This window comes from Talpa europaea (genome assembly GCF_964194135.1).
Source record: "Talpa europaea genome assembly, chromosome: 5".
Lineage (NCBI taxonomy): Eukaryota > Metazoa > Chordata > Mammalia > Eulipotyphla > Talpidae > Talpa > Talpa europaea.
The window spans coordinates 51720906-51744762 of NC_140071.1; the positions used below are offsets into that span (position 1 = coordinate 51720906).

A 23857-nucleotide genomic window follows, 5' to 3' on the forward strand; every position below is an offset into this window, starting at 1 on the left:
CAGCAGACATCTCCTGCCTTGCCCGCTGCTTCCCTCAGCAGTATATTTCAGTAGGACTGCCTGTTCTGCTCCCCACTCTGTCTCTGGTGAATCCTCTCACAACCGCACCTCTGGCCTACACCCCAGTTCTTATATGCATAAATAAATAAATGTTTTTTAAAAAATTAAAATAAAACAAGGGCAAATAATACATCCAGAGAAATGAAAAAACAGAGAATCTTTCATGGCAGATCTGCTGTTGAGACCTACAACGAATGAAATGTATCAAAAGTGGTAAACATGTGGCCAAATATGAAAAATTACTTTTTTTCCTATTCCCTTACAAGACAGAAGACTCTTTATGCTAAAAACAAAAAACAAAACAAAAAAACAACACCATAAATGAAATGGGTCTATTTTACCTTAATTTCTATTCTTGCTCTATGAGGAAAAAGTTGTCCAATCATAGAAAAGTCAGTTCCTACCATGCTGATGGCTAAAAAGAACATATCGGTTTCTGTAAAAACAAAAGATTTAGAATTACTGAAAATTAATCTCCTCAATAATTAAAACAAAAAAATCTTAAGTAAGTATATATTGTGATTTAAATACAGCAAAGCTCTCCTCCCTGCCCACCTATGACTATATATATATCTCTTTTTTCCCTTTCTCCTTCACCAAATAAACCTGTCCTTTTAAAATGCAAAAAAAATAGAAAATAAATGGCAGTACTTAATAGTTTTTTTAATTAAAGTCAAGTAAAAATGCTAGTTTAGGGCCTCCCTGGTGGCGCAGGGGTTAAAGACTGTTACCAAGCTACTGCCAGCCACTACAGCACAAGTTTGATCCCTAGCCAGGGAGCAAACCCACATGGCGCAGAAGACCTCTCTTGTCTCTCCCGCTGGTCCCCTCAGTAGCATATTTCAGTATATCTACCTGTTCTGCCCCCCCCATAAATCCTCTCACTTCCCCCTTCCCCGACTTACACCCTAGTTCTTGTATGCATAAATAAATACATCTTTAAAAAAAAAAAAGCGCTAGTATAAAGATATGTCTATGATCAGATGTACATAGTTGTACATACACATAGTTGTATTTCAATTTTATTGCAAAGAACCTCATGTATCAAAAAATAGCTCCTTTAAATTTGTATACAGAAATGTGGGATAAGATGGACATGTTCTTATTAAAGCAGTTGAAATTTTTTTTAAAGAATTTATTTATTTATGCATACAAATCTGGGTGCAGCACAAAATAGGGCCTTCAGGAATCCCAGGTTTGGCTTTTTTTCCTGATCTAGGCCAGAGGTGTAGGGGTGGGGGGATTCATCAGAGACAGAGTGGGGAGCAGAACAGAGAGACAGCTCCCTGGCCAGGGATCTCCATGTGGGTTAGCTCCCTGGTTGCGATCAACTCATGCAGAAGTGGCTGGCAATAGCTTGATAGTGCTGACACTTTAACCTCTGCACTACTGGGGAAGACCCAGTTGAAATTTTTTTTAAAAAGACATCCTACCTAACTGGTCTCATTCAAAGTGGCCTAAAGAAAACTGTCAGTAATAGCCAGTGTAATGTTACACTGTGTAAGAAACAAGGATATGCTAAGTAATATGTAAAAAATAAATAAAATCTTCAGAAATATAGTATTGGATCTCCCTAGTGGCCTAGAGGTTAAGTCTCAGTGCTATCACCACTGCAGCCCAAGATCGATCCCTGACATAGGGCACAGCAGACCTCTCCTGTCTTACCTGCTGCTTCCCTCAGCAGTGTATTTCAGTAATCCACTTGATCTGTTCCCCACTCTGTTTCACCCCACTTTGGCCTATACCCAGTTTTTCTACGCATAAATAAATATGTCTTAAAAAAAATAAAGTAATAAACTCAAATAAATAAATAAATAAAATGAGTTACCTTTATTTGACCATGGTTTAGAGTAATAGTTTTTCCTAAAGCTGGAATATGTAGTTGTAGAGCCACGCTCAAATATGGGGTCATTCTCCTCAACAACACAAGGGCCTTTTGTTCTTAAAACTTCTACAGTTAAACTGAAAGAAACACATTTTCAAACAGATCCACACTAAAAACAAGTAATGAAACAAATAGCAAATGAAATCCAAACAATTACATTTTGAAATCTGCCATGGCTATCACTTCAAAAGTACAATAATAATTATTAGAAGTATGCATACTTTGAAAGAATCTGCCAATTTTAACTTAAAATGTGATTGCTAAGGGATAAAATAAATGTCAACTTATTTTTAGAATTCTAAGCAGCAATATTGAAATTTATAAAATCTCAATATAAAAATTTATAAAATCTGGGTCACCTAAAAAACTGCCTTATTGAGTTCTGCATGTTTCCCATATTTAATATGTATCAGTAAGAGGGCCTCCCCGGTGGCGCAGCGGTTGAGCGCTGGGTTGCGAAGCTGTCCGTGGCCTCTGCGGCACCGGTTCGATCCCCGGCTACTCCCCGGCTACCGGAGGAGGGTCCCTCATGGCACGCAGACCTCTCCTGCCACCCGCTGCTCCCCTCAGCAGTGTACTTAGGTCCCTCTGCCTGCTCTGCTTCCCGCTCTGGCTCTGGTGAATTCTCTCACTCTCCCGCGCTTCTGACTGTATGTATAAACAAACAAACAAATAAAACATGCCTCTATAAAAAAATAAATAAATAAATAAAATATGTATCAGTAAGAAATGTTTAGCATTCATGAACACAAAGTAAATATGATTTTAACTATTTAATGACCAGTAAATCATCATCACAAATTAAAGGAAAACAACATGCAATACTATTAATAGTACTTGTTTTATTATAATAAAATTTAAATGCATAAGGTGATTTTTTAATTAAAGTAAGAAAATTTTCCATCACTTTTCAAAATTTATTTACTACTAATTTATTTCCTATTTCTTTTTAAAAATATACGTTGGGGGCCTCCCTTGGTGGCGCAGCGGTTGAGCGCTGGGCTGCGAAGCTGCCCGCAGCCTCTGCAGCGCCGGTTCGATCCCCGGCCACCAGTGAGAGTCCCACATGGCGCGCAGACCTCTCCTGCTGCGCCCGCTGCTCCCCTCAGCAGTGTATTTTGTAGGTCTGCCTGTTCTGTTCCCCGCTCTGGCTCTGGTGAATTCTCTCACCCTCCCACACTTCTGACTGTACTCAGTACTTGTGTAAATAAATAAACTTTTTTTTTTAATAGAGGCATGTTTTATTTATTTATTTGTTTTGTTTTCATTTATACATGCACTGGGTACAGTCAGAAGCGCGGGAGGGTGAGAGAATTCACCAGAGCCAGAGCGGGAGCAGAGCAGGCAGAAGGACCTAAGTACACTGCTGAGGGGAGCAGCGGGCAGCAGGAGTGGTCTGCACGCCATGTGGGACCCTCCTCTGGTGGCAGGGAAGCAGCCGGGATCGAACCGGCGCCACAGAGGCTGAGGCCAGCTTCGCAACCCAGCGCTCAACCGATGCGCCACCGGGGAGGCCCTGTAAATAAATAAATTAAAAAAAAAAAATTGGAAAAAAGAAAATATATGTTGGGGCCTCCCAGGTGGTACAAGGGGTTAAGTCTCAGCACTATCAAGCTATTGCCAGCCACTGCAGCACGAGTTCAATCCTCAGTCAGGGAGATAACCCACCTGGCACAGCAGACCTCCCCGTCTCACCTGCTGCTCCCCTCAGCAGTGTATTTCAAGGGATCCGCCTGTTCTGCTCTCTCCCCACTCTGTCTCTGGTGAATCCTCAAACACCCCCCAATTCCCCTCCCAGCACTTCTGGCCTACACCTCAGTTCTTATATGCATAAATAAATAAATTAAACCTTAAAAAAATAAACTTTGGGAAGACACCTAATTTCACAATAGCAAATTTTAGAAATTTAGTATTATAACTGAGAATTAAACCTGTTAGGTTTGATGCAAAAATAACGTCAAAGTCTAAGAAAGAATGAAAGAAAACTTCTCTTATTAAACATAGCACATTTGTTTACTCATGAAACCACAATCTCTTTTTTAATTTACCTTTCTTCATCCAAAATAATAGAACCATCTTCAGCCACTTTAACTCGAGGAACCAGCAATGGTCCATCATCTGTTTCTTCTTCTATTTCTTCATTATCTTCAGCATCAGGGGTACTTTTATTTTCTTGTCTAAAAAATGTGAAGAAATGTTATTTCACATACAGATGAGAAGTGTTTCCTGAATAATATGAACTACTGAATAAATTATTGCAAATTCAACCTTCCAGGTATCTTGAACTTTCCCTATAACCTAACAGAGAATATTATGTATTGCTAAAGACATAGTTATAATATTTTCTCAAATATTATTCATAGCACCTAGTAACAAAAAGCCTTTACTCTCTTCGAAAATAAAGAGAAATGCTCATCTTCTCTAATACAGTAGCAGAGTAAGCCATTCAAGTATTGTAGAATTATCAAAAATAATCCTTACAGTAAATAGCATTACTTTCCATATAATTTTAGTAACTCTTCAGAGCCAACACTTCTAGGTTAGTTTTTTCATATCCAGTTGAGGCTCAGAAAAGAAAATCTTCGCTCTAATTTACAAAACAGTAAGGGTAGACCAAGAAGTCAGTTTTTCAAATGACTCCAAATCTCATATACCTTCCATTTGGCTACATTGTCACCTTAAGGTTTTATTAAAGCAAACATAGCCTATAATATATAACCTATTTATAATATATATAAATATATATAACCTATTTTTAAAACTTAGGAGTTCTATTTTAAGCTATCAGAGTCCTAGGCAAAACAAGTAGCCAGTACCCTTGAAGTAATAATCAGAAAATCCCAATGTTTCTGCTAATTTCCCAGAATATCTCTACCTTGAATTACAAGGATACAATAACTTTCTAAATGGTCTCTTGGAGAGATTTCTTGGGAAGAAACTAACATATGACAGTGCAATTGAAAAGCAACAGGGGTTTGCACAAAAAAATAGGCTAAGAGGGGCCTCCCTGGTGGTGTAAGGGGTTAAGCACTGCACTATGAAGCAATCTTCAGACTCTGCAGCACAAGTTCGATCCCCGGCTGGCCAGGGAGCAACCCACATGGCGCAGCAGAGCTCTCCTGTCCCGCCTACTGCTCCCCTCAGCAGTGTATTTCAGTCTGCCTGTTCTGTTCCCTACTCTGTCTCTGGTGAATCCTCTCACCCCCTACATCTCTGGCCTGTACCCCAGCTTTTGTGCATAAATAAATAAATCTTTAAAAAAAAAAAAAGCTAAGAGTGACATCAAAACTATACCCACAGTGTGAACAGAAAGCTAAAAAAGGAAAAGGAGGGACCTCCCTGGTGGCCCAAGGGGTTAAGTCACAGCACTATGAAGCTACCTGCAGCCACTACAGCAGGAGTTCGATCCCCAGCCAGGGAGGTGACCCACAAGGCGCAGCAGACCTCTCCTGTCTCGCCCACTGCTCCCCTCAGCAGTGTATTTCAGTCAACCTGCCTGTTCTATTCCGCATTCTGTCTCTGGTGAATCCTCTCACCCTCCCACCCCTCTGGCCTGTACCCCAGTTTTTGTATGTATAAATAAATAAATCTTTAAAAAAAAAAAAGAAAAAGGGAAAGAAGGAAAAAGAAAATATATACATGTTTGCCTGAACAGATAATGACTAGAACTAGAATCAGAATGATACATTTAAAATTGATTACATTTGTTGCCTCCAGGGAGGGAACTAGGTGGCAGAAATACAAGGATGGAAGACTTTTACCTGTATACACTTTTCATCCTTTTGAATTTTGTAATATGTAAACATAGAGTATTAATATAAAACAAAATTACTTTCAATTCTTAAAGCTTTAACTTAAAATCACTAACACTGGCCATTCATATACATACTACGCAAATAACATAAGGCTTTCATTTTTATTTAAATCTGATAGTAACTTATTCTTGCGATTCTATTTAAACAGATTGATTCAAAAAGAATGAGATACTTACTCTCTTGTCTGGACTGGTGGCAATGATTTTTCAGTTTTCTTTTCTTGCTCTAGGGAAGAACTATTAAACACAAAGAACAGAATACTTTTTAACAATTAATTTACATCTTGTCAATTATATCTGTAGGCAAAAATGAAATTATTTTAACTTTCCTTTAAATAATTATATATACCATAATACTACTATTAATGATGATATGGCACAACTGTCAATTTTTCAGTCAAAAATTTTCATCATCAAATACAATAATTCATCAGGCCTTAAGTAGGGCCTTTAATTCTTCTTTCTAATTCCTCAGTGATGGGGAGGTCCCAGTCCTGAGGCATGAAGCAACCTATGTGGCTTGTCTCCAACTCCCAACTGGCAAACACTCCAAAACTTAGAGTCTGGAACTTCTTTCAACTAGGTCAAAAACCTGGTAAATCAGAAACAGGCTACACTGGTGATATGCCACTACTTTCTACTTCTACATCCACCAGCTAAACCATCCACACACAGCTATGAGGTTTAGTAAAAACCCTCTGCCTCCACAGGCTAACTCTGATTAAAGTAGCTTTGTTCTTGGAGAATCTGGTAATCAAATTGCCTCTATTTAATCAGGAGATAGGGCATATAAAAATATATCACCCTTCTAGATCAGATCAGGTCACAGAGTATAAAAAATAGAAATCACAATCTTTATTACAAAAAAGTTGTTTAGCTATTTTACTTAGTCTTAGTAGTATACAAAAGGAAATTTATTTTTAGTCTTCTCAGTAAAGGGCATCATTTACCACCCCAAGAAAGAAGCTACTTGAAATACCACTAATTTTTGTTATAAAATTCTATCTTAAAAACGGTCATAAGTGTTACAAATTTTGTCCACATGCTTTTGGAAAACATGAACCACCACTCCAAATGTGATAATTAAATCACAACATACTCAAAGTATAACAGGAATAAAGTTTACTTACGTCATTGGGTTGTTATCTGGCAGGTAATATATAAAGTCTCTCATAGTCATTTTTGTACGATCTGGTGGTCTCTGACTTTCATTTATTACATACTTGTTTTTCCATTGCTTCTAGATATACAAACACACACAGACCCACTTCTATAAATATATAAGAATTTCAGATGTATTATATTCAAGTACACACTGTTATATTAAGTGTCAAGTCCTAATATTATTCATATCATAATGAAGCCTACTATCAGGAAAAAATTTATAAACTGAATATTAAAATTAGGGCCTCCCCGGTGGCACAGCGGTTGAGTGCTGGGCTGCAAAGCTGCCCGCAGCCTCTGCAGCGCCGGTTAGATCCCCGGCCACCGGCGAGGGTCCCACATGGCACGCAGACCTCTCCTGCCGCGCCTGCTACTCCCCTCAGCAGTGTGCTTCATCAGTCTGACTCTTCTGCTCCCCACTCCCGCTCTGGTGACTTCTCTCACCCTCCCGTGCTTCTGACTGTACCCAGTGCTTGTATAAATAAATAAATAAATCTTTTAAAAATTAAAAAAAAAAAAAAAAAGACCGGGCTATCAAGCTACTGCCAGCCACTACCATATGAGTTCGATCCCCAGCCAGCCAGGGAGCAACCCATATGGCTCAGCAGACCTCTCCTGTCTCTCCCGCTACTCCCCTCAGCAGTGTATTTCAGTACATCTGTCTATTCTGCTCCCCACTCTGTCTCTGGTGAATCCTCTCACCTCCTACACCTCTGGCTTACACCCTAGTTCTTGGATGCATAAATAAATAAATATTTTTTAAAAATTGCCCAAGGTCACACAGTAAGGATAAATCCAAGATTTAAAGCTTAAGCATCAAACAACAGAGCTTGCATTCATTACTACTGTTACACTGCTTTCTCAGAAAAATAACCCTCAAAATTAAAAAGAACATGGACTACCTACATACATGCAAATTTTTCCCATTTATAATTTTCTACATTCTCAATTTAGGAAAAATAACCAATTCATTTTATTCAGCTACATTTGTCATAATTTAAATGACTAATTCATGTCAACTGAACATCTTCATGAAAAATCGGATGTTTATTTTATAAATATGCTTTTATGTGTATCTGTGTGTAGGTGTATAAAACTCTATTTGTGGGGCCTCCCTGGTGGTGCAGCAGTTGAGCGCTGGGTTGCGAAGCTGTCCACAGCCTCTGCAGCGCCGGTTTGATCCTCCGCCAGGCGAGGGTCCCACATGGCGCACAGACCTCTCCTCCCGCCCGCTGCTCCCCTCAGTGTACTTCGTCAGTCTGCCTGCTCTGCTCTCCACTCTGACTGTGGTGAATTCTCACCCTCCCGCACTTCTGACTGTATCCAGTGCTTGTATAAATAAATAATCTTTAAAAAAAAAAAAAACTCTATTTGTGGGGACTTCCCTGGTGATGCAGGGATTAAAGTCTCAGCACTGTCAAGCTATCACCAGCCACTGTGGCATGAGTTCAATCCCTGGCCAGGGAGCTAGCCCACATGATGCAGCAGATCTCTCTAATCTCACCCACTGCTCCCCTCAGCAGTGTATTTCAGTAGATCTGCCTGTTCTGCCCCTCACTGTGTCTCTGGTGAATCCACCCCCCCCCCCACCTCTGGCTTACACCTTAGTTTCTGTATGCATAAATAAATAAAAATAAATCTTTAAAAAATAAAACTCTATTTGTGGCCTCATCCAAATACAATGAAAGATATAGCAAGAAAAAAAATTGCTTAAGTCCAAAAAATAGCTGATTAAGTGCTTCTTAATCAATCAGTTAAAAAAAGGAATATTCTGGGGCCTCCCTGGTGGAGCAATGTGTTAAGCACCACACAGTGATGCAATCCGAAGCCTCTGCAGCATGAGTTCAATTCCCACCAGGGAGCAACCCACATGGCAAAGCAGACCTCTCCTGTCTCACCCGCTGCTCCCCTCAGCAGTGTATTTCAGTCAGTCTGCCTGTTCTGTTTCCCACTCTGTATCCAGTGAATCCTCTCACCCCCCGCATCTCTGGCTTGTGCCCCAGCTCTTGTATGCATAAATAAATCTTTAAAAAAATAAAATAAATTTAAAAAAATAAAAAATAAAAAAGGAATATTCTCATTATATCAAGATGTTATTTGGTATTGTTCCTCATCAAAATCTGCAGATGGGCCTCCCTGATGGCACAAGGGGTTAACTCTCAGCACTATGAAGCTACAGGCAGCCACTGAGCATGAGTTTGATGCCCGGCCAGGGAGCCAACCCACATGGTGCAACAGACCTCTCCTGTCTCACCCGCTGCTCCCTTCAGTAGTGTACTTCAGTCAGTCTGCCTGTTCTGCTCCCCACTCTATCTCTTGGGAATCCTCTTACCTCTCTGAACCTCTGCCTATACCCCAGCTCTTGTATGCAGAAATAAAGAAATCTTTGGGGAAAAAATACTACAAATGCTTACTTTTCCTTCAATGATGTCTGACTACTATGAAAACAGAAATATAGCAGGCAACAGTCAATATTCTGAATTTTTTCCCTTACCTTTTCTTTTCTCAACTCTTCCTTTAACATTTCTCTCAGTTTCTGGGCTTTATATATTCGATATCTGTCGGAACATGGCTGTTTCTCTTTGGGTGGAATGGAATTAGGCTGTATAGCTTCTTGATTAACTGTAGGTAAGGGATGAGGTTCTGAAGGAATGCTGACATTAGGCTTAACCGAATTAGAAGTACTTGATACTCTCTTTTTTCTCTGTGAAACAGTAGTGGAAGATTTACTGGATTCTTCAACATCACTCTCACCATCAGTCCTTTTATCACTGTTGAAACTAAAAAAGAAAAATTAAGACCTTCTTTTAAACATTCTAGTTTTTTTTTTAATTTTATTTTTTATATTCCCCATACAATTGCAACCCCCTTATTTTGACCCCAATCCCTCCTTTTCCCACCCCGCACCCCCCATAGTGTGTCTCTGGTTCATAGTTGTTTGTTGATTTTGATTTTTTCTTTCTTATAGTTATTCTTTTTCCTGGTCCCTTATTAAATATTCTAGTTTTAAAAACTAGCCTGGTAAAAATCCAAAATAGTAATCTCATTTTAAAATTCAACAGAGAGATGTTAATTATGGCAGAGGTTGAAATAAAAATTATGTTTGATAGATCTTTTCAACAAATATCTAAATCCTCATGAAGATAGTATATCTTTTTCAAATTTGAAATCCCTAAGCACATTAGAGTCCATAATTTAATGCTCATACTTTTCCCTCAAAAAAAAAAGCCCAGGTAAGTGGGGGAAAACGGTTAAGTCGCAGCACTATGAAGCTATTGGCGGCCACTGCAGCACAAGTTCAATCCCCGGCCAGGGAGGTGACACACATGGCGCAGCAGACCTCTCTTGATGCGTCTGCTGCTCCCCTCAGTAGTGTATTTCAGTAGACCTGCCTGTTCTGCTTCCCACTCTGTCTCTGGTGAATCCTCTCACCCCCTGGACCTCTGGCCTACACCCCAGCTCTTGATGCGTAAATAAATAAATCTTTAAAAAAAAAAAAAAAAAGCCCACCCTAAATTACAAAACAAAGCTTAGTATAATCTGAATTACCAAATAACTTCGTTTTTTTAAATTAAGTTCACAAGCTACACTAACATCCCTCTAAACTGATGCAAAGTATTGACATTTTGTTTGAATTATCAACCTGAGATTAGCTAAGCCAGAATACAGAAAACTTCTAATCTCTGAATTTTTGTATTGCAGTATTTGAAGATGTACATTGGTGACATTAATTAAACCAAATTACGTTTGAGGCAAAAATCACTTATATTTGTCAAAAGTGATCAATCAGTCCAAGTTACATATATGATATAATTCAAATTGCACATACATAAATATTTCAGGAATGACCTGAGGCAAATTAAAAAGATAGGAAGTGTAAGTCAAGAACTAAAAGCTGGGACTCCATGGTGGCCTATGGGTTAAGTCTCAGTGCTATCACTGTTAAGGGAGCTAACCCACTTATGGCACAGCAGAGCTCTCCTGTCTGGCCCACTGCTACCCTTAGCAGTGTATTTCAGTAAATTGGCCTGTTCTACTCCCCACTCTGTCTCTGGAAAATCAATCCTCTCACCCCCAGCACCTTTGACCTACACCCTAGTTCTTCTAAGGGGGAAAAAAAAAAAGCTAAACTAAAAGCAATTTACCTTTTTCCAAATACTATGATTAGTTTTATGTGAAAGTGGAAAATGTCTAAAATCTGTAAGAATAACTTTTCCAAAAAGCCTCCAGTTGAAAGTCTTATCTCGGTCCTTCTAGTAATGTGATACATGCCCACTTACATTTCACCCAATTATACTGTGTAAGGACCATACCCTTAGATTTTTACAGCTAGCAAAGACCCAAAATAAAGAAAAATAAAGTATACTCCTTCAATATCAGCTGTAAAAAAACAATTACATATTCTCTAAACTGTGTCAAGACTATATACTGAACAATGTATTAAATTATTAATCATCATGTATTCATAAGCAGTGTGGGAAAAATTTTGAAACAAATTCATGTAGGAAACTTGGAAATGACTAAGCATCACCAAGGTATCAAAATAAAACCCTCCAACAAGGACCAGTTCAAGTCAACAGAGGAAGCTGAACCAAAATGAAAGGAATAAGACTTTAACCTCCTGTGCCAGCATAAAAAGGATGTGTACCAGTTCAATGCCATTACATAGGACTGATTTTTTATTGGTTTCCTTACATACAAAGTATACAAGAAATAGAAGCCATAATCACCCCAACACATCTTTGCTCCATCACCTTATTTTCATCAAGTAACATTTTGTAGGCAACAACAAAACACTATGCCAAGAACACCTAACCCGTCTGCCCAAACATGGGAAAGACAGTTTATATCAGTTATCTCTGATCTTCATAACACTCCAAAGCAGGTAATGTAATCTCTATACCACAAATAAGCATATTCTGCTCGGACAAAACCTATCAATTGTTAAATTTAGGCGAATACTGAATCAAATGTGGTACATGAGACACATGCTTTTCTTTCAGAAAACAAGGTCATCATAGCTAAATCAAAGGATGTACCCAGCCAGATGTCCTTCCGTTGTCGTAAATCACCAAGATCAAAGTAACGCCGGACTTCTTTTAAAAATAAATGTTTGGAAAATTTTAAAATTACTTAACTCCCGCAAAGTGTCCATAAAAATGAAAACTATGGTAAACTAAATTTTCTAATTACTACCAGGTGTACGTATTCTTCACTTCGAGACTGTTACACCTGAATTCCTTCCACCAGCCCTCGAAGACTTGGTCCCCTCCCCGAGAATCTATAAACTGTAACAAAATTCACATTTGCCACATCCTGTGGTCAGAGGGACAAACTGCAGTGTAAATTGACTTCATGGGACTTAGTGACAGCAAGAAAGTACGGGAAAGTTCATTTGCTCAGCTTCCAGGTGATAAGCCCGGAGAGGCGAGGAAGAGACGAAAACGTTCCCCCTCTGCAAGCACTCACCTATTGCCGGGTGTCTTTTCTTGGGGTTCCGCTCCCCCGAAATCCACTGGGGGCACATCTGTAGATTCCGCTGGCTTTGGAGCAGAGGCTACGGAAGGCTCTGGCGGCCTGGAAGTCTCTGGTCCACGCTGGGGATTGGGGGCGGTGGAGCCCCTAGAGCCTACGCCAGGCCTGACATTCGGCTTCACGCTAAGGCGTGCCCTACGGAACATGGCGGAGCCAGGGGGCCCGGGGAGGCGGCCCTACAGCCGCTCTCAGCCCCGAGCCCCGGCCACTGCCCCAAGAGAGAGTACGAACTACGCCCTTCCCACAAAGCCAAACCACCAGCCCAGCGGGCAGCTACCGCAATTTCGCGCCCCCACCACCTCCTCCTTCCTCCCGCCGCCGCCTCTTCTTCATGACCCTGCTACTGTAATAGCTAAATTTCCCCCCCACACCTTGCTCCCCCGCCCTCGGAGAGCGCCGGAACTTAACGTCATCAGTCGGCGCCGTGAATTTACGTAAGACGCACAGAGCCCGGAGCCATGGCAACTGTCAAGCTACCTGACCTGAGTTACTTGTGAACCGGAAACTGAGAGTCAAAGGGATGTGCTGCTACCTTCACCAGCGTCCTGAGGACTTGAAAAGTGGCAGAAGGAGGTAGTGAAGCCCTCTGCCCAAACCTTTACGGGAACTATTAAAATCGCTGACGATTCGGTTTTTAGAGGGTCTTGTGGAGCAGTGCGTGTTCACTACCACATCCCTAGGGCTTAGAAATTATAAATTAAGTAAAACGTAGATTGGAAATTCAGATGTGAAGAAATTACTAATTATCACCTATAAGGGGAACTGGATTCTGGGAAGCATGTCGTGGGAGGAAAACCGTTTACAGCATATCCTTGTGCACTCTCTGCAGACGAATTTATCACCTATTCAAAAATTATTATAGTTAAAACTAATGTGATTATACTTAATCTGCTTCACGGGGTAACAATAGAACAATAAACAGGGTGTTCTGGGTTGGAGAGAGTAAAACAACAAATGGACAAGACAAATTATGTTAAATGCCATGAAAGTTAAAGGGAAATATGATAGAGATTAATGAGACTGATGGGGTGGTTAGGAAAGGTCTCTATGGCCAGAGGAGAAATGGCCAGAAGTTAGGTTGGCTCTAGAAAGTATGAGTCAGTGCTTGAAACTTCCAATACAAATCTCCTGACTCAGGATAACAAAAATGGCTGACTTCCTTTTTGGAGAAGATTCTACAAAACATCCAGCTACATTAATATCAAAATGTCAAAGGAATAAAATCCTGAACGGATTTCAGAGATTGCCAGGTTATACATACAAAGATAGACAGAAAGGAGGCAAGTGCTTTTTAGAGTAGGAAGGCAAGGTTGAAAGTGCAGAAGACATTTTTTTAATAAGGTGGGGGTGGGTGGAGCTCTGTAGGTTCTATGGGCCTCAGATACACCTAAAGAAGCTCAGGAACTCACCAGAGAACATTTTGCCAAATATGTGACAGGAATCTTGGCACTACTGCCAAGACCACATAACTCTGAGCAGCATGTACACAGGTATAAACTGAAGACACAGGTCTTTTCCCAAGTACTCTGTTTCACCCAAGAGTGGCATTCCCATTATTTCATAGGTAAGGAAGTCAACAATGACTAAGATTTAATTTCTAGTTTCCCATTAGTAAAGAGTGGGACAAGTCAAAGCTAATTTTATTATTATAGTCATTCATTTCATACCCAAGTTGGTGAAGTAATTTTTTGTGTGAAGCAAATTCTTAATATCATCACAATAATTTTTAAAAGATTTATTTGATTTATTTATGCATATAAGAGCTGGGGTGTAGGCCAGAGGTGCAGGGGGGTGAGAGGATTCACCAGAGACAGAGTGGGGAGCAGAACAGGTGGATCTACTGAAATACACTGCTGAGGGGTGCAGCAGGGGAGACAGGGGAGGTCTGCTGTGCCACTTGGGTTAGCTCCCTGGCCAAGGATGAAACTCATGCTGCAGTGGCTGCTGATAGCTTGGTAGTGCCGAGACTTAACCCCTTGCACTGCCAGGGAGGCCCCTCCTCACAGCAATTTTTTTTTAATTTTTTTTAATAGAGGCATGTTTTACTTATTTATTTGTTTGTTTGGTTGGTTTGTTTATACATGCACTGGGTACACTCAGAAGCGCGGGAGGGTGAGAGAATTCACCAGAGCCAGAGCGGGGAGCAGAGCAGGCAGAAGGACCTAAGTACACTGCTGAGGGGAGCAGCGGGCGGCAGGAGAGGTCTGCGCGCCATGTGGGACCCTCCTCCGGTGGCCTGGGAGCAGCCGGGGATCGAACCGGCGCAGCAGAGGCCGCGGGCAGCTTCGCAACCCAGTGCTCAACCACTGCGCCACTGGGAAGGCCCCTCACAGCAATTTTTAAAGTCTCCCATTTTCTCAAATACATACAGCCAACCTTTCTTGTGTATTTAGTGTATCCCTGTAACTTAAAAACTATATTTTCAACTGCAAAGAAAAATTGATGATCTCTTTTTATCTATAAAGAGTACCACTGGCCAGAAAGTCAATCTTTCCTCCAGGCTCAAGTTACTCCAGAAGAGGATCCCTAAATGGAAACAGACACGTGGTCTGTAAGCAACAGTGTGGAAACTGTTGAAGGGATAATGACATTAATAGCTACCGTACTGAATGCTATTATATGTTGGGTACTTAATACTTCACACATATTAACTCAATTAATGAAGGAGATCCAATTACCTCTCCAGTTGGCTGTTAAGGGATCTTAAATGGAATGAAATAACATGTTCATGGTAGAGTTTGTAAAGCTGGACTTCCAACCCAGACATTGCATCTCCAGCTCCTTCAGTCTTCACCACTTTCTCCTACCTTCTCTAAAACAGGCTTTTTTTTTATTAGTAATAATTGTTGAGGTTTATCATCTATACTTGGAGTCCATTATATTATGTCTTTACCAAAAAAAAAAAAAAAAAAATGTGGGTTGACAAAGCCCCAAGGAGAGGTACACGGCGAGGGAAATACACCTATAGTTGTCTCAGACACAGGACCTGTTTCTGAACTCTACCAAACTTGCGAAGCAGAAGAGGCCCCGGCGGCACGTAATTCCCAGGAGTTGCGGACCCCGGGCCCCACTCCTGACCGCCCAGCCCCGGGGCCGCCTGAGCCGCAGCGCACACGCTGCCGCGCTCCCGCCAGCCGCTGCGGTTGCCACGCTCGGTGGGCGGGGCTGAGGCGTCGGGGGCGGGGCGGGGCGGGCGGGGCGGGGCGGGGCTCCCGCGCGGGCTCCGCCTTCCCCATCGACTTGGGTGAACCGCCGCTGAGAGTGCGCCGGGGCGGTCGCCTCTCCGAGTCGCTTTCTCCGCTCTCTGTCCCGTCGTCAGCATGGCCCGTGAGTGTGCGGAGGGGCGGGGGGCGCAGCCGGCGAGCACCCCTAGCACAGAGCCTAGCTCCGAGGCGCGGCTGGTGGCAGGCGGAGGTTGGGTCAAGAGGCCCCTGGGTATGGCGCGGCGGGGCCAAGTCTTCTAATCCGCGGGGAGAGGGAAGGTTGACTCCGGTCGGGTCTGGAAGGTCTGTCAGGTACCGGCCCCGCTGGTGCGAGTTTACACACTAAAGAGCGTCTTCCCAGGAGGTGTACAAAGACCCGCCCTCGAAGGGGTCCTGGCCTGGGTGCTTCATAACTGGTCCCTAAAGTCGCAAGGCCTAATGATGTGAGGGAGCTCCGGCTCCCTTCTCCCCAGTTCTTTTGTTTGGCCCTTGCAGGTAATCCCTCTTTAGCACCTGCACTTGCTCCCTTACAGTGGAATTGTGCGAGGTGTGAGCTCGGTGAATTTTTCTCCACCCACACCCCTCAAAAGCCAGTACTTATTTTGGAATACTGGCTCACATTGACGACCGGAATGTCTGCTTTAAGAGATGTGGTATCTATGAACACCTTGACTGGTATACTGATACTCTTAAGACCTTGAGTGGCTAAGCTGCCTCCCTGTCAGATGAGGAATGCCATCCACTGCTGCACTCTGCTGTTGACTTAACTTTAAAAAAGCAAACTTCACATGCATTTAAATAAGAGCCTTGGTGTGGAATTACTGATGTTTTTGGAGATGGGGAAAGAGCGTAACTGTTTGCCTTTGTAGGTGGAAATCAACGAGAACTTGCTCGTCAGAAAAACATGAAGAAATCCCAGGAAATAAGCAAGGGAAAAAGAAAAGAGGATAGTCTAACCGCCTCTCAGAGAAAACAAAGGTGAGTGACACTAAAGGAATTCTCAGGTCACTGAAGTTTTCATTTTGGAGAAATGAAAAATAAAGCATTTTTTAGATCCTTTGTAGAACTGGCTCTAAGGATAGCAGTTGAGTAACTGTTGTGTGCAGGCATACTAAATCTGCAGTAACAACATAGGAAAGAGCCTTGATTTTGAAATTAGGCAGGCCTTGATTTTTATGTGGTTGGGGGGAAATTATTTAATTCTAAGCCTTTAATTTTTTTTTAATCTGAAACATGGGAATAATAACATAGAGTTGGTGTGGAGCTCACAGCTCAATCCACAGCCAACGAAACACCTACGTATTGAAAATGATTGGCATTGAATAAATAGCCATTTAATATTTATTTTTAAAATATGGGTTTCATGGGCCATATAGCCCAGGTACTGTAGTTGCAGTTCACAGTTAATATGGCACTTGGAGGTTTATTTGGTATAATCTTCAATCACCTGCTATTTCTTGACTTAGAAGGATCTGATTTGCTTCGTAACAATTATGTCCTAGTCCTAGGTACTAGTTAGGAGATCTAGAGTCTTCTTATAGTCCTCCTCTTTCAGGGAAAAAAAATTTAAAGAAAATTAATTTTGTTGACAATCAAAAATAATTGCCATTATTTCTATATGTAGCCAATGTCAGGTACCTCCCTCCCCCCACCCACATTCACATACATATTCCTAAGATCAGCCCTGAGATATATTGCTCTAATTTTTTTTTAAAGGGATTTTATTTTTTTTTAATTTTTTTTTTTTTTAAGATTTATTTATTGGGCCTCCCCGGTGGCGCAGCAGTTGAGCGCTGGGTTGCAAAGCTGCCCGCCGCCTCTGCAGCGCAGGTTCGATCCCCGGCTGCTCCCCGGCCACTGGAGGAGGGTCCCACATGGCGCGCAGACCTCTCCTGCCACCCGCTGCTCCCCTCAGCAGTGTACTTCGGTCCTTCTGCCTGCTCTGCTCCCCGCTCTGGCTCTGGTGAATTCTCTCACCCTCCCGCGCTTCTGACTGTACCCAGTGCTTGTATAAATAAATAAATAAATAAATAAATCTTTTAAAAAAAAAAAAAGATTTATTTATTTATTTATTTATTCATACAAGCACTGGGTACAGTCAGAAGCTCGGGAGGGTGAGAGAATTCACCAGAGTCAGAGCAGGATGCAAAACAGGCAGAAGGACCGAAGTACACTGCTGAGGGGAGCAGCGGGCGGCAGGAGAGGTCTGCGCGCCATGTGGGACCCTCCTCTGGTGGCTGGGGAGCAGCCGGGGATCGAACCAGCACTGCAGAGGCTGCGGGCAGCTTCGCAACCCAGCGCTCAACCGCTGCGCCACTGGGGAGGCCCTATTGCTCTAATTTTTAAAAGGAGGTTTTTAGGTTATTTGCCCAAAGGTCATGGTAACAATAGAGATGGTATACAAATTAGACGGCCATAAGAGTCTTTCCATTTTTTGCCTTCCCGTGCTGTCTCAATCCATGGAAATGGAAAAACAAGAATGTTTATATCTTCTTTAAGTTATATTCTAATACACTGAGTGGGTTATTTATAGATACAAATGAGAACTTAAAATCAGCTTTTCTTTAACAACTCACAGCCTTTTTCCCCATTATAGGGATTCTGAGATCATGCAACAAAAGCAGAAGGCAGCTAATGAGAAGAAGTGTATGCAAACAAGAGAAAAATGATGACTGGCTATTTGGAAAGCCTGGGTGCTACTGCCAACTTGGTGTATAATAACCTCTATGATCAAGATTTTGTAGAGTGAACAGTCATCCATAAGTAATACCTTACCCTTATAAAACTATTTTAAACCTCACCTCTTAGCTTGAGTTAGTATGATGTTTCAGAACCATCTTCAAAGAATAAAACACTAACCATGCATATGACGCATTGGTGAACATTATTTATCAATAGTGAACATTTTTATAAATTATTAGAGAATGTAATCAGATAATAGAGTCTACTATATAAATCTGGAACCTCTGTCACAAACTTTCTTGTCTAATAGAAATATAAGATCCATTTATCTAATCTTGATCTTGATTTGCTTAAAGAATATATGATAGTGCAAATACATGGAATAACAACTAAATGAACATAAAATGAATTCTCAGAGTTCTACTATCAACTTAAAATTTTTCAGAATAAGTGCCTTTTAATGTACTTATCTTTTTTAAAAAGATTTATTTTATTTATACAAGAACCGGGGTACAGGCCAGAAGCACGGGAGGGTGAGAGGACTCACCAGAGACAGAGCAGGGAACACAACAGGCAGACTGACGAAATACACTGCTGAGGGGAGCAGCGGGCGAGACAGGAGAGATCTGCTTGCCTTAATGTACTTATTTTTTGAAGCAGTATTAGATTCACAGCAAAATTGAGATCTCCCATACACTGCTGCTCCCTACATACATCTCGTTCCCCTACCAATCATACATTTGTTACCAGTGGTGAACATTATTATCACCGAAAGATCAATTTGTGTAGCCTTAGTTTTTATTTTTATGCTTTATTTGCTTTTTGAAAAATGAATTTCCATGTTTACAATATAGTGGGTTGTGGAAAATCTTTGGACTTAAACAATTCCTATAAATTTAGGGAAAACTAGTTTCCAAAAGAACATGGATATGGGCCTCCCTGGTGGCATAGGGGTTAAGTCTCAGCATTATCACTGCTGCAGCTTGCCAGGGAGCAAACCCACAAGGTACAGCAGACCTCTCCTGTCTCACTTGCTGCTCCTCTCAGCAGTGTATTTCAGTAGATCCATCTGCTCTGCTCCCCATTCTGTCTCTGGTGAATCACCCCCCTGCACCTCTGGCCTACATCCCAGCTCTTCTATACAAAAATAAATAAATAAGGGCCTCCCCTGTGGAGCAGGAAATTATCCACCAAACATAGCCTATTTTTGAAAAATAAGACTAGAAGGGAATTTTCATTACCAACATAATTTTCCTAACTTGTTAAAAATGCATTTTGTTTCCCACTCCTGTTGTTTTTTTTTTTTAAAAAAGATTTATTTATGCATACAAGAACTGAAGTACAGGCCAGAGGTGTGAAGAGTGAGAGGATTCACCAGAGACAGAGTGAGGAATAGAACAGGCAAATTGACTGAAATATACTGCTGAGGGGAGAATCAGACAAATCAGGAAAGGTCTGCTGCGCCATGTGGGTAGCTCCCTGGCCAGGGATCAAACTTGTGCTGCAGTGGCTGCGGATAGCTTCATAGATTGTGTCTTAACACTTTGTGCCACCAGGGAGGCCCCTGCCCCTGTTTTTATAGAAGAAAAGAGTTTACCCACTTCTAAAAATTGATTCTTTTACATGATAGTTTCTATTTCTATTTAGGTTTTTTTTTTTTTTCAATTTTTTTTTTCAATTTTATTTATTTTTGCGTAGAAGAACTGGGATTTAGGCCAGAGATGCAGAGGGTGAGAGGATTCACCAGAGACAGAGTGGGGAACAGAACAGGCAGACTGACTAAAATACACTTCTGAGGGGAGCAGTGGGCAAGACAGGAGAGGTCTTCTGTGCCAAGTGGGTAGCTCCCTGGTCAGGAATGGAGCTCAGTCCATAGAGGTGATAACGATAAGACTTAACCCCTAGGCTGCCAGGCTCCCTCTATTTCATCTTGTAAGGAGATCTTTTCCACTTAAAGCTGTTGTCCTACTACTACCTTTATTTTTAAGTCTATGATCTATTTCAAAACTATTGAAAGTTAAAAAGTGTATACCCCACAAAGAAGATGTGTGCCAAATCATATTATACACCTTAAATATACACAACTTTATCAAGTATAGTGCAATAAAATGGGTAGAGAAAAACATATCCCTAAAATTGAAAACCTAGTATAAAATTGATAGATTATGAGATTTGTATATTTTACTGTCTATATCAGGATTTTAGGAGTAATGTAAACTAAGGAGTATGTCAGCTCCATAAGGTAAGTCCCTTATTGTTTGGTGATAGGGGCCTACAAAATAATCCCAGAATTCGGGCCTCCCTTGCAGCCTCAGGGTTAAGTCTCAGTGCTATTACCACTATGGTCTGAGCTCCCAGCCACATATGGCGAAGCAGACCTCTCCTGTCTTGCCTGCTGCTCACCTTAGCAGTGTATTTCAGTCAGTCCTCCTGGTCTGCTCTCCACTCTGTCTCTGGTGAGTCCTCTCCTTGCACCTCTAGCCTACACCCCAATTCTTCTATCCAAAAAACAAACAAACAAACCCAGAATTCAATAGAAAAATATTTGGTCTATTATTTTAATAAAATCAACCAGTATAAATATCTATCAAAAATGAGTAAAAACAGGGCTTTCCCTGGTGGCACAGCGGTTGAGAGCTGGGCTGTGAAGCTGCCTGCAGCCTCTGCAGCGCCGGTTCGATCCCAGGCCACTGGGCGAGGGTCCCACATGGCGCGCAGACCTCTCCTACTGTGCCCACTGCTCCCCTCAGCAGTGTTTTTTGTCGGTCTGCCTGTTCTGTTCCCCGCTCTGGCTCTGGTGAATTCTCTCACCCTCCCGTGCTTCTGACTGAACCTAGTGCTTATTTAAATAAATAAATAAATTTTTTTTTTTGGGAAAAATGAGTAAAAACATTTATTAAACTGCCTCCTACAACTCTGTCTGCTAAAATACTTCTATATAATAATCATGTGTTAGAATATATTACCTTTAGAGATGGCCAAGTCATAAAAACATCAGTGAGAAGGAAAGAACAACTATAAGTTGCTCAAATACACTTCTCAATAAATTTAAGAAAGATTGAAATCTCTCAAGTTTTTCCTTATAACTTTGTTTTTTAAAGATGAATTTAGGGGCCTCCATGGTGGTGCAAGGGGTTAAGACGCAGCACTGTGAAGCTATCCGCAGCCACTGCAGCAGAAGTTCGATCCCCGGCCGGGGAGGTGACCCACATGGCCAGCCGACCTTTCCTGTCTTGCCTGCTGCTCCCCTCAGCAATGTATTTCAGTCATTCCGCCTGTTCTGCTCCCTACTCTGTCTCTGGTGAATCCTCTCACCCCCCCACACACACCTCTGGCCTGTACCCCAGTTCTTGTATACATAAATCAGAGCAAGTGTGGGATCCAGATGTTCCATGGACAATGAGAACACACGCCTCAGCATCATCCTCAGATGCACCTCAGAACAGGTGAACCTGTCAGGGAAGGCTGATGGAGCCCAAACAAAGCATTCAAGGGGTGACAGAAGCCAACACACACTGTCCTAGGACAAAAAAGGAAAGTACAGGCCCTTGGGCACTTACGTCTCCGTGGTCACTTCCATGGCTTGAATCTACCTGTATGTGGTCTGCTGGAATGAAAGAGCTGCTGAAGTTGCCATTCTGGCGATGCAGTTCAACATTCTCAACTGAACTGAGTCCATCAGGCCTGGCCAATTATCTATTGGCCTCTGGGAGGCACCTCTTCAGTGAAGCAAGAGGAGGATGCTTCATCCCGTGGGAGATGGGTCCATACCGCGAGGCATGACCAGGAATGCCTGGGGAACCGCTGATGAATCTGTCACCTCCCAGAGAATGCTCAGCAGACACCTCGTGAACACACAAGGGGCAAAGGTCAGAAGCTTGACTCTACCTTCAAACCTTGAGCCATGAAACTGGGCTCTAAATCTAATTCGGATTCACAGACTCACTCCTCCCAAAATCTAGATCACCTGATCATCCGTTCTTTCTGCCTAACCCTCCTCTTTTTGTTCTCCGGCCCAGAGTCACTGACTCTGAAAGAGCTCATTGAACACAAAGGCCGGGTTCTGCTTTCGTGGCAGTGTTCTGCTGAAGTTCACTCGTGTTTCTGTGACAGTGGGGCGGCCTAATGTCAGAGTCTGCCCTTCCCTTGTTACCAGGGAACTGGTGTGACTTCCAAAGCCAAGCACAGGGTCAGAGTCCCCAAAGCAAGAAAAGTTTCTTCTGCCTGCTTGTGCCCATGCAGGCGCGTCTCTCAGCCAACCTGGTGGCTCCGCCAAGGTGGGAGAAGCGGCTCCTCACTCACGGACCGCGACCGCCATCCGTGAGTGACGGGGCGGTAGTCTCTTTTGGAGCCTGCCCCCGCCAGGGCAGTTCTGTCAGCGTGCTGGTGCCTGGGCCGGCGCCCTGCCCTCTCCTCTCCATCTCTAGAATAAACCTGCCTGCCCTCTTGGATGGAGACAGAGTTGGCGATAGAGATAGAGGTGAAACATCCATCCATCTGTCTATCATGTGGTTCTAATGAAAGCCTCCTCCGCAGGCCGCGGGGCATGCTGCAAACGCCACGGCCAACACCCGTGGGCTCAGGGGCCTCTGCAAGGGGTCTGCTGAGACACGGTCGAGGCCACGGCTGACGGCGCCCGCTCTGTCGCGAGCGGGACTGGACGTTCTGGGCTGAGCGAAAGAGGGAAGATCCCAGACGTCCGCGTGGGACAGCAGAGCCCACGACGTGCGTTCGCAGAGCCCAGGCGAGCGCGTCCTCCACGCAGCACGCGCTGAAGAGTCGCCCCGACGGGGAGGCCGGCGGGACGGAGCAGAGACGGGGCCCGCGATCCACGCGCAGCGCTGCTCAGAGTGTCTCCAGGGCCCGCGATCCCCAGACAGGCCTTTCGGGAACGGGCCCCGCGGCTTCCTGCCCTCTCCGTGGACGCTCCTTTTGGAGGCGACATGGGCTCTGGGGCTCCGCGTGATGACCGGGCGGCGGGCGCGGGCTCCGCGGGGCTGGGTGTTGGCGTGTGACCTGGGCGTGGCCCCGGGAGCTTGTGGGGTGGCCCCGCCCCGTCTCCACTGCGCCTGCGCACTCCGCCCGCGCGCAGGTCCGCTGGAGGCAGCTCCAGCCGGTCGCGTCCCTCCGGAACCGCCCCGGAGGCCCTGGCCGCGCTCAGACACCTGCGCTCGCGGTGCTGGCGGGACGGGTGAGCCCAGTGAGGGGCGGCCGGGGCGGGCTGGGGGGGTGGGAACCGGGAGGCTCTGCTCCACTCCTGTCGGGGCTGGAGCGCGCGGACCCGGGTGGGTCACTGTCGTGAGCAGGAAGCAAGCTGCAGTCAGAGGCTGGCGCTCAAAGAATTTTATTTATGCTAAGGGAAACCGACCCAAAGTACCTTCGACCGAAGCCGCAGCACGACGTTCTGCCAGAGCAGCTCACCTGCCGGGGAAGTCTCCAGGCCAGAGGGCCTGTCAGACGGGTGTCACTCAGGAGGCTTCTAAGTCGCAGGGGTGGCTGGGTTGAAGAGCAGGC

General features: G+C 43.3%; 2 protein-coding genes across 2 annotated transcripts in view; one reads left to right on the plus strand and one right to left on the minus strand.

Moving 5' to 3' along the window:
• Positions 1 to 12604, minus strand: part of BDP1 (BDP1 general transcription factor IIIB subunit) — a gene marked incomplete at both ends in the record, with an annotated part of 75124 nt that extends 62520 nt beyond the window's left edge. Inside the window, 7 exons of the mRNA XM_084232943.1 lie at positions 402 to 496; positions 1889 to 2022; positions 3994 to 4122; positions 5937 to 5996; positions 6890 to 6999; positions 9418 to 9694; positions 12393 to 12604. Coding sequence (XP_084089069.1) covers positions 402 to 496; positions 1889 to 2022; positions 3994 to 4122; positions 5937 to 5996; positions 6890 to 6999; positions 9418 to 9694; positions 12393 to 12604 — 1017 coding nt within the window. The remainder of the gene's footprint in view (positions 1 to 401; positions 497 to 1888; positions 2023 to 3993; positions 4123 to 5936; positions 5997 to 6889; positions 7000 to 9417; positions 9695 to 12392) is intronic.
• A 3174-nt stretch (positions 12605 to 15778) lies between these two features.
• SERF1B (small EDRK-rich factor 1B) lies at positions 15779 to 18330 on the plus strand (the record flags this gene model as incomplete). Its single annotated transcript, XM_084232944.1, has 3 exons — positions 15779 to 15785; positions 16531 to 16639; positions 18258 to 18330. The coding sequence occupies 3 exons, from the start codon at positions 15779 to 15781 to the stop codon at positions 18328 to 18330; spliced, it is 189 nt and encodes a 62-aa protein (XP_084089070.1).
• Positions 18331 to 23857: the final 5527 nt, after the last annotated feature.